A 10,174-nucleotide genomic window follows, 5' to 3' on the forward strand; every position below is an offset into this window, starting at 1 on the left:
AAAAAAGAGCACAATTGTGTGGGGAGAAAAATGAGAAAAGGTGAAGTATGAAAGGAGATGCATCTTGCAGGAGACTTGCAATTATATGAGGCAAAAGAGAAGGGCCTAGGAAATGTTTTCTCTCTCGGAGCGCTTCCCAGGCAATTTTCCCCCCATTTTTAAAGAAAATAACGCCATAATTTTTTAATTGTCAGGGCATCGAGGTATTTTAGAATTCTCTAGCAAGCATTAGAGGTCAACAATCCTGTATATAAACCTTCCATTTATGCCCCGGATTCAGACCCTTCCACAACCTTGCCCTCCATGGCAGTGTTTCCAAATTCCTGACTAATGTTAATCTCTGAATTCGAGAAAGAACAATGAGAATTGGACAGAATTCTCAGGAATTTCTAAAAATGTAAATTGTTTTATATTCGTATAATGCTTTACTTCTAAAATAATAAATCATCACCATAAAGAAAAGATTTTTCTATGACAGCATCACATTAGAAGTTTCAGAGGTTTGTTTTTTAACAACAAAAACAAAGTAATAAATTCATGTTTTTTAATCATCGCTGTCCTCATGTCCTTCCTTTGGTCTGTGAGGCCCCTCGAGGTCTAGTCCTTGGTAACCTCTCCCACTTCCTCTCCTCGTCGGCCCTCATCCAGGGGACACTGCTCCAGCCACAATGGCTTCCTTGACCTCCGCATATGCCAGGACTGTTCCCTCTGGTCAAACACTCAAATCTGGCATCTCCACATTGCACATTAGAGTCATTCAATAACTATTTCTTGAAAGAATAGGGACTAAATTGGGAAGATTTACATTTAGACAATAAAATGAAAACTCTTTAGAGTCCCATTACATTGCACTGCAATTTTGCCCCCATTGGATCTTCATGACATTCCTAGTGTAAATAACATCTAGAAGATTTCTGTTTTCAGTGCAGTGGTTTGTACAGAAAAGTCACTAAAGAAATGTTTGATAATTTGTGAAAGAGATGTAAACAATAGATATAAATTAGTCTGATGTACGTCAAATCCCGTAAACGCCTTTGTAATTACTGCTAGTTCTAGACAAGTCTCTCCTTATATGGCCATTTGTTCTAATTGTAGTAAAGAGAAGTAAGCAAAGCTTTGCCTTGAGATGATATTGATTTTTCACTGGCATTTATGATTCCTGCTTTCTCTATAAGTTCTTTAAGCCTTTTTGGTAAGATTTCAAGATCCAGAGTCTAATTAAAAAATAAATACCCACATACATCTATTCTTTTTCTTTGTTTTATATTAATAAAACCCTAGTTTTTAGCTGGACATATAATATAAAAACAAAACAAAGCAAAACATTCCCCTGCATTTTTGCAAATGACTGTGACCATAAAACTATGTTGTAGTCAAGGGAATGTTAACATAAGCTATTACTTAAAAGAGAACCGGAATGTACTCTTTGCTTTGTTTGTTTTCCTGCTCCTTCTTCTTTTCCGTTGCAAACTTGCAGATACAAGGGCTGGAGCTCTAGCTGCAGTTTTGGATCGTGAGGAGAAGGACCACACCCTAGTAGATGAAGTGTGACCTGGAAGGGATTCAGATTTCCCAGGGTTTCATGGAGCAGAATCATCATACTAACCCCCTGATATTTTACTTCTGGCCTTATATGAGAAAGGAATTTCTTTCTTACTAAGTCACTTATTTTAGGACTCACACAAAATTAAACATAGTTTTACATTACGCATTACAAAAACTATCCAGTGCTTGCAACTGTAGAGCTAAAAGGAGCTTCTGCTGCACCATTCAAAACAGAACAATAGAAAGTGTTTGCAATGATCAGCAATGATTTTTATTTTTTACATTTAATTTCTTACATTCATTTTAGAAAAATAGTTGTATCTCTAATAGTACTTTTACTGATGAATACAGTATGACCAAAGCATTCTTTGAGCGATTGTGGAAAAAGTATTTATCACTGAAAACAAATGGCCCACTCAGTTTACATTCTGCACATCCTTATCACAAGCATGAAAGGAAGGTCCAGTGTCAGAAGTAGAGGCCGTTCTCCTTCATTGACACACTATGTCAGAAGAGAGTCATTGGCAATTAGAGGTCCCATAGTAAGAGATTTTTAATCCCTTTTAATCCCATTCAAAATAAAGGTTGCCCACAAATATGGGAATGTGTACATTTAAAAAAAATCATTTTTATAAAAGAAAGTCTATTTATCTTTGTTGGTATTCTCTTAGACATTTTGAGGTTTATTTAACAACATTATATCTGCTTAACGTTCAAATTTGGACACACTGGATTTCTGCTCCACTCTTATGAATAGTTAAGTGTGCTCTATAAGTAAACACATTAATTTATTCTATTACTACACTTCCGAAAAGCCAGGTTCAATTAACTTGGTATTTACTTATCATTAAATATTTTTTTGTTAGAAAAAATACACAGCATATGAAACTCTACGATTTTCATGAGTTAAAGACAAATTTTAGAACTCTCAAATAACATTTCCAAAACAAGCATCACAGTTTTTATATTAGAATAAAGTACAACATGCACAACACTTTTTTTGTTTTTATACTGAAAATGATTTATTGAAATTCTGATGTAGAAATCAAAACATAATTACTTCTAATAATGTTTCTTCAGGAATTCTGAAAAAGAAAGAATTGGTATTTAAGCAAAAAAAATTTAATAAACAATATTTTAGTTTCATTTACTTATCCACTCATTTGATACACATTTATTTCTCTTTGACCCTGGTCAATGGCCTGTGACAGGAGACTGTGTTGTGGGATATCAAGAGGGCATCTTCAAAGAGAGGAAACTACAGTGAAAATGGGTTAATTTTTAAGAATTATCCATTTGTAATTTTAACAAACGGTTGACCCACAAGATTTTCACTTAAAAGAATTTGTCCGATGCTACCTGTTTAAAAAAGAAACTAAAAGAATGAAGAATAGAATCTCATAAATAATCAAACACTTATACAATCAGAGTGATTAATCCCCCTTTATATTTTATGTCTGTTGTATGTCTTAATTTACTGAAAGGGACTTACTATAAACATTTTTTCATGAAGTTATATGAGATTACCTTTCTTTTCTGAGCCAAAGACTCATTTCTTTGAAGTATCTATTCATAATAATGAATGAGCATGTGCAGCACCCCTGAGCATGTATGTCAATTAGAGGTGACAGGGTAATCAGTGGATAAAAACAACCCATTGTACAGCTGTCTTCCCAGACCCTCTGTGCACTCTCGAGGACTCTCACAAAAACCTTAGATGTACTATCTAGGGACTGAAGAAAGACCAAGAATTGTCTCTAGTCTGAGCTGGGTCTAATTTACTATCCTTCGCATAAAGGTTGTAGTCTAGCCTACTTTCATGTTTTATGAATAAAGTTTTATTGTAACAAAGGCACTCCTGTCATTTATGTATTATTTATGGCAGCTTTTACACTGCAATTACAGAGTTAGTGGACTAGTTGTAATGGAAAGCAGATAGCCCACAAAGCCAAAAACATTTACTCCATAGCATTTAGAGAAAAATTTTGCCAACTTCTGATATAGTGACAATATGAAATTGCAATAAGCACTTGCAAAGTATGGTAGACTTATAATTATGAGCGAATGTAAACCTTAACTCAGAATAAGAATATGTCTTATATCTATGTATACATAAAAACAATTGTGATAAAAATTTGTTACTTAACAAAAGAAGAAAAAACTATTCACCTTTTCTCTTCTCAAAACATATTTCACAGTGAATACTATTGGAGTCATAGTATCTACACTCACTTTATTGCTAAAATAAGCTAAATGTGACTTTTGCTGCATAAAGTTTGCTATGTTTGAAGGAATACAACTAGACCCAGAGTGTTTTGGTATTTTCACTCATACACACACACATACACACATACACACGCACACACACAAAACGATAATTTGGTGGTATTTCCTTGTACTTAAATGAGTTGCTAGCAGTCAGTTGTGGAAATAAACCTTAAACTAATGAAAGCAGTATGGCTTGAGTCTCAAAGAAAAAGAAAGGAAAAAAAAAGTTGGTCTTCCTCATCAGTGTGCAACAGTCTCCTTGGTTTTAGATCTCAACAGAAGGATAGGAACATTTCTAAGTAACTTAGGAGATCACAAACTGTTTACTCCTTGTGAACTTTCTCTTTTATGTGATCAGCGCCCTGCATTAATCTTTTTAAGCCATTTACTGCTTGGGGTTCACTTCAGGTAGTTGTGTCCTTCTTAGATGAGGTCTCAATGTGAGAACTCAAAGATGTGTCTCACCAAGTGACTCTTACCTACTTTAATACCTGGATGATTGCTGTGAGAATATTATAAGATTACACAGGTATACTCACTATTGGGCTACTTCATTATCAGCTTTGCTCCCAGGTGCTTTTCCATCATCTTTGTGCTGTTTTGTGTTTTTCACACAGAAAATTTTTCATTAGGATTTTACATAAGAAACTATCTAAAGAAGTAATAATATGTGACCTATGCTATTACCTGTCCTTAATACTCACCTTCTAAACAAAAATAATGGAATAAAAGAGAGACCACTCCACTTTCTATTTATCGTGCTCCAATATCTATCTACCCCACAGAGAAAGAGGTTTTACAGAATCTTGGAAGACAAAAGAATTCATGGTTTAATTTGGTAAAATAAAAGAATTGAATGCACACATAAAGGGAGTTCCATGTGATATTACATTGCTGATTGAATGTGCTTTACATGTTTTAAAAATCAGTACTTTTGATAAAACCTGTTTCCAGATTCAGACTAGATAACAGTACAGTTATCATTTTTAACCCTGGAGGCAAAGTAGAATCAATTAGGAAGCTCTTAAAAAATACAAATGTCAAGAGCCATATCCATAGGGACACTAATTTCCTGGCAATGAGTTTTGGGTTAGGCTCAGACATCAGTATTTTAAACATTCTGCAGGGTAGTGTAATAGCAGCCAAGGCTGAGAAAAAGATGGATAATGAAATAGACAAATAAGTCTCCATTTGTAGCTTCTATTTTGAAAAAAAAAAAAACCCTTATAATTTATAATTACCTAATTTTTTCTTTACCTGAGTCACAATTTGTTTCCACAACCATTTTTTCAGAGCTTTCCTCCTTTGAAGTTGAGCATAATAATGACCAATGATTGCATCTGCCTTGCGTTTGCTTGGTCTCTGGTTTTCTGAGATGCTATTGCTGAGAAATGTGGAGAAAAGTAAATCAGAGTTTTTACAAGGAATGATAGATATGCCAAAGTTCTAAATTTCCTGGAGTCAGATAAAAATGAATTCTAACACCCAACTCATTTTCTATCACAAAAATACTGAAAGAAAAATGCATCTAAATTGAAGGATTATCGAGCAAAGAATAATCCAACACATTTTAGCATTTTCTGGGAGTGATTTAAGATACATTTCGTACAAACTGAGCAATAATTTATTTAAAAAAAAATAGAAATGGGGGAATATTTGAATTGTGTTCTGCTATTGAAAGGAAAAGCTCTTTTAAAATAAATGCTTTTTAAAATCTATTTCTATCTGTATCATGCCATCTAAATATTCAGCTGTTGGACATTTGAAGAAAGAATCATTCAGTGCTTGGTTTTGGAAGGAATCTAAAAACAAGTACTATGGTTAACCTTAAAATTTGCTTCAGTTTATACTGTCTTCTTTTTACTATGTTAGTTCAATTTGGTTGCAGATTTACAAATGATTGCTACTAAAGAAAAATTAGTGTGTCTGGAGCCAGTGGGTATGATATTACTAGAAAGCCCTATCTTCTAATCCATGGGCCTGGTATATTTTACTGAAGAATATAAATTATTTTTAATGAAACTGAACATTATCAAGGGTTAACAATTTAGGACTAAGTAAATAAATTGTTAACAGTGAAAATATAAGTGTACATTAATTAATCATAACGTTTGTTAAAAATAATACATTTGCTTTACCTATCTCCATTTTCAATAAGGGACCGAAGGTATTTTTTGTTAGGAAGTTGATCCAAGACTGAACTGAAGTCACTGGCGAAAAGTTCATCGGCATGTCTGGCATTCCTAAAACAAGGAAGAAAAGATATCCATTATTTTGAAATTATTTTTCTAAAATATTATTTTGACTCAATGAATAAAGAAAAAACTTATCAGCTTATTACAAAAGCATCTTATGCACTTAAGTCCAAAAGAAATTTTCTAATAACTGAGTAAAAGATATTTTTTGTCACGTATAGCAAGATATTTTCTATATTTTCAGCCCAAAATGTTGAACAATTAAAGAAATTAGCTTTTTTAGAAATATATCTCAATATTAATTAATGCACCCTGATAGAATCTGTAAAACTAAGTCTTTCCTGAGAGATGTTGTTGGGAAAAATATATTTAAATTCGTTTGTATTAATTAATTAATTAATTAATTTATTGTGCTTTATTCTTCTATCATGCATAAAGACATATATAGGAAAAAACTATCTTGATTTTATCAAAGGCTTTATTATGCCTTTTGCTATTTCTTCTCTAAAAATATGTGGAAACAAAATATCCTGAAATGGAGAGGATCTTAGGGTCTATCAGCCAAATTTTCTGTTCAAATGAAAAAGATTTTACGTTTTTGTCTTCAATATTGAGTTATGCTGTCTATACTTGAATGTTGCTCTTGAGGAATGGCTCTGTACATGAGTGGCTCTTATTATTAGACATCTTTTCTTTGCATAGACATAAAACTCTTTCCTTCCAACTTCCTCTATTATGGAATCCTAAATGCTTTCCTAGAGCTTTACTAGAATTGGTACAATTACTGATGTTGACCTTTTATATAACAGAATGCAAGTGAATGGTTTGTTTATCCTCGCCTGCCACAGCCTCAGTACATGAGAATCATGTGCAGTTGCAAGACCTGCAGTATGTCAGGTTGGATGAAGCCACGGCCCATGGAAACCTGCAGTGCAGTGCTGTGGGAGTAGCTTTATGGAGACACAAGAATAAAACATGTATATTTGAAAAAAAATATATATATATAGGTTTTACTATAAAACTCAATAAAACCGAACTCACCTGCCATTTTCAGGAAATACATTTCGTAAGATGTCAGTGTCTGCTTTGAATGAAGCTCGATCAAGTTCACTCTCTTCTTCCAATGGTATTCTGATATCCAACATATTAGAAAAAAGACAATAGATGTATAATACATTCTTTTCTCAGAAGACAATGCTTATGAGTTTACAGTCACTTGAAATAAGACACTCAAAATCTTGGAAAATACCGCCCATTCAGAAAATATGGATAGCATCATGACTTATGTGGTTTGAGAGTATAAATAGTAAAATTTTTGTTCATCCCACACGATAGATGCATATAACTTTTACAAGTTGTGTATGTCAAGCATACGAACTACTCAGTTCAATCCTGTCATAGCATTAAGCAAAGTACACTTCCTTTGGAATGCCTTCACTTTGCAAAGTAAATTTCACAAGAAGAAAGATTTTCTACAAAATAGAAACTTTGAAAAAAACGTAATATTTAACATAAAAACTGGGAAAATTTGTATATTCGTTGACGTTTATTTGGCTCAAACATTTCTCAAGAGCTGAGGGTTAACTGTTTTTCCTTCTCTAAGTTCCTAAAATTTATTCAAAGTTTCATTTATTCAAATTATTACATATTATATATTACAATTTATTCAAAGTGTAATGTATATGTCTACATTGATCATGTCCAAAGAGTCTCTCCATTTCTGAATAGTCACTTAAATTCAATGAATTTTGTAGGGCCTTCTGGTTTTAAATCTTGTGTACTAACACAATTTTAGTATGGAATAATCATGTTGATTCGACATTGAGAAATTTGTCTTAACATATCGACCAAATATTCAAATCAATAATACATAATTTTAAAAAATGGAGTCGTCTGAATGACAGAAAGAAAATTCTCATTGAGATGAAGATGGAATGTTCGACTCTCTGACTCGAAAAGAACTTACCTCAAAAAACGTGCTTCAAAAAGAGGCCAGGCCAGCATTTGTGAGAAGAGCGTACTGAGAACTATCAGGCTCATGAGGAGCTGGGGCTTCCCTCTGGTTTCCATCTCTGCACCTTGAAAGGGAGGAAGTCACTCTAGATTTTCCAACCACAGATGTCACCAGCCAGGGAATCCATTTTTTGGTTTGTTTTTAATTCATTGAGGTAACATTTGTTAATAGCATTACATACGTTTCAGGTGTACAGTTCTAGGACACATCATCTGTACGTTGTACTGTGTGCTCACCACCCAAAGTCTACTCTCATTCCGTCCATATGTTTGACCCTCTTTACTCTCTTTATCTGCTCCCCACTCCTCTCCCCTCTAGTAACCTCTATACTGTTGTCTGTGTCTATGACTTCGTTTGTTTTGTTCATTTGTTGCTTTCTGTTTTATGTCCCACAGATGAGTGAAATCGTATGGTTCTGGTCCTTTCTGTCTGACTAATTTCATTTATTATTGCATGATACGCTCAAGATCCATCCACGTTGTTGAAAATGGCAATATTTCATTATTTTTTACGTCTGAGTAATATTCCACTGTGCACATGTACCACTACTTTTTTTATTCAGTCAACTGGAGAAGGACACTTAGGTTGTTTCCATGTTTTGGTTGCTGTTAATAATGCTGCAATGAACATAGGAGTACAGGTATGTTTGTGAATAAGTGTTTTCCATTTTTTTGGTAGGTAGATACCAAGGAATTCCGGGTAACTAGCAGAGGTTTCTGAAGGTTCTTGCAGAGTTCAGAAAAACATTTTTGTCTTATAGAAAGCTTGAAAATGCAGTATAGTTTCTATCTGATCAATTTGTGCTTGAATTATAAAGATCCCTTTCAACTGCTGCCTATCCCTCATCTGGCACATGTTGGCCCAGTTATATATTAAACGCCATAGTCTTACAGTGCTAGAAACAACTTAGGGGCCATGTCCTTATCAGAGTTGTGGCATCCAAGTTTAGTATCTTTTCTGAGTTTCAAAAACCTGATAGTTTCTTCTACTTTAAGTTTTTGCATCTGATTAATATAAAACTAGGGTATCATGTACTTAATATGTATATATATATATGCATTTATATTTCTATATCTATTAGCATAAAAACTGTTTTATATAAACATTTCTTTTTCCACTTTTAATGTTAGATATTACCGGGAACTGATTTTCATATACCTGGGCTTGAACAACTTAACTCTATTAATAGTGAAAATTAATACCAAAAAAATCACTGAACCACTTATTACAGTTGAAATAATTTTTGCCATAAAAAGAGAAATGTATTAAAACAAAGCTTGTGTTTTTTATATCTAATCCATATACACATTATATTTCTAAATAGTTTCTGAATAGAAACTTAAGATTTCACAGTCTATTTCTCTCTGTATATAAAAACCACAGAATTTAAACTTAAAGAGGAAAATAAATGTTTCCTAGGTTCACATAAACAACAAATGACATAGAAAGAACAGCACTTAAAAAATGAGTTGAAAATTTCAAAATCAACTATATCAACTGAATTCTTTAGTTAAAATTTTCTCTTCCGGCAAAAAAAAAAAAATACACTGAATGTATTATTTAAAAAAAAATTATCAAGTAATAGAGCAAGCAGGAAAAGCATCAGTCAAACAAAATATTTCAGAAAATCCTTTCATATGTGAAGTGTTGAGGCATTTATATACTTACCAGGTGACTTGAGAAACTTATCTTTGGCTCCACGAGTTCTCTGCCCTTAGAGCTGAACCAGAACTTGGTTCTAGCTAAGGGTTGGCTATTATTTCCAGCAGCTGCTTTTCAGTCTACTCTGACCATCATTTTATAGGGCTTGTACTTAGGGTTGAGCAATCACAAGCTCTTTGATTGACGTCATGCAGAACTTCCACAGGTTGAGTAGGACTAGAAGTTTTTACTTAATTGCCATTATATCTGATTTATATAAATTTGTAGTGACTTCAAGATCTAAGAGATAAAGTAGAATGTTCTCTTCTGAAATAAATTTAAAAAGCAAGTTTAAGGTGAAATATTTTAACCTTTAATTAGCAATAAGGACATAAAAGAATGATTAGTGTTATAGCCAGGGCCACTTGAAATCCTTTCAGAAAATAAGAACTTTATCTACAGGAATAGATTGAGAAAGCAGCAAAGACTTAGGTCCATGACACTTAAAAAT

General features: G+C 33.2%; 1 protein-coding gene across 1 annotated transcript; it reads right to left on the reverse strand.

Moving 5' to 3' along the window:
• Nucleotides 1–2,612: 2,612 nt before the first annotated feature.
• LOC120593469 (VIP peptides-like) lies at nucleotides 2,613–9,794 on the reverse strand. Its single transcript, XM_039851311.1, has 7 exons — nucleotides 9,691–9,794; nucleotides 7,975–8,086; nucleotides 7,050–7,139; nucleotides 5,952–6,056; nucleotides 5,071–5,197; nucleotides 4,353–4,408; nucleotides 2,613–2,630 (listed from the first exon to the last, which is right to left on the reverse strand). Coding segments are annotated over exons 2-7 (483 nt in total). The 5' UTR covers nucleotides 8,079–8,086; nucleotides 9,691–9,794; the 3' UTR covers nucleotides 2,613–2,629.
• Between the last annotated feature and the right edge of the window lie 380 nt (nucleotides 9,795–10,174).

The sequence above is a fragment of the Pteropus medius genome, unplaced genomic scaffold (assembly GCF_902729225.1).
Source record: "Pteropus medius unplaced genomic scaffold, Ma_sr-lr_union100, whole genome shotgun sequence".
NCBI classification, from domain to species: domain Eukaryota; kingdom Metazoa; phylum Chordata; class Mammalia; order Chiroptera; family Pteropodidae; genus Pteropus; species Pteropus medius.

Coding starts and splice junctions, on each gene's coding strand:
- LOC120593469 (XM_039851311.1), bottom strand. CDS start 8,078: ATGGAAACCAGAGGGAAGCCCCAGCTCCTCATGAGCCTGATAGTTCTC. Junction 6,057..7,049: donor GTATTTCCTGAAAATGGCAG/GTGAGTTCGGTT, acceptor TCCTTGTTTTAG/GAATGCCAGACATGCCGATG. Junction 5,198..5,951: donor CTTATTGAAAATGGAGATAG/GTAAAGCAAATG, acceptor CACATTTCTCAG/CAATAGCATCTCAGAAAACC.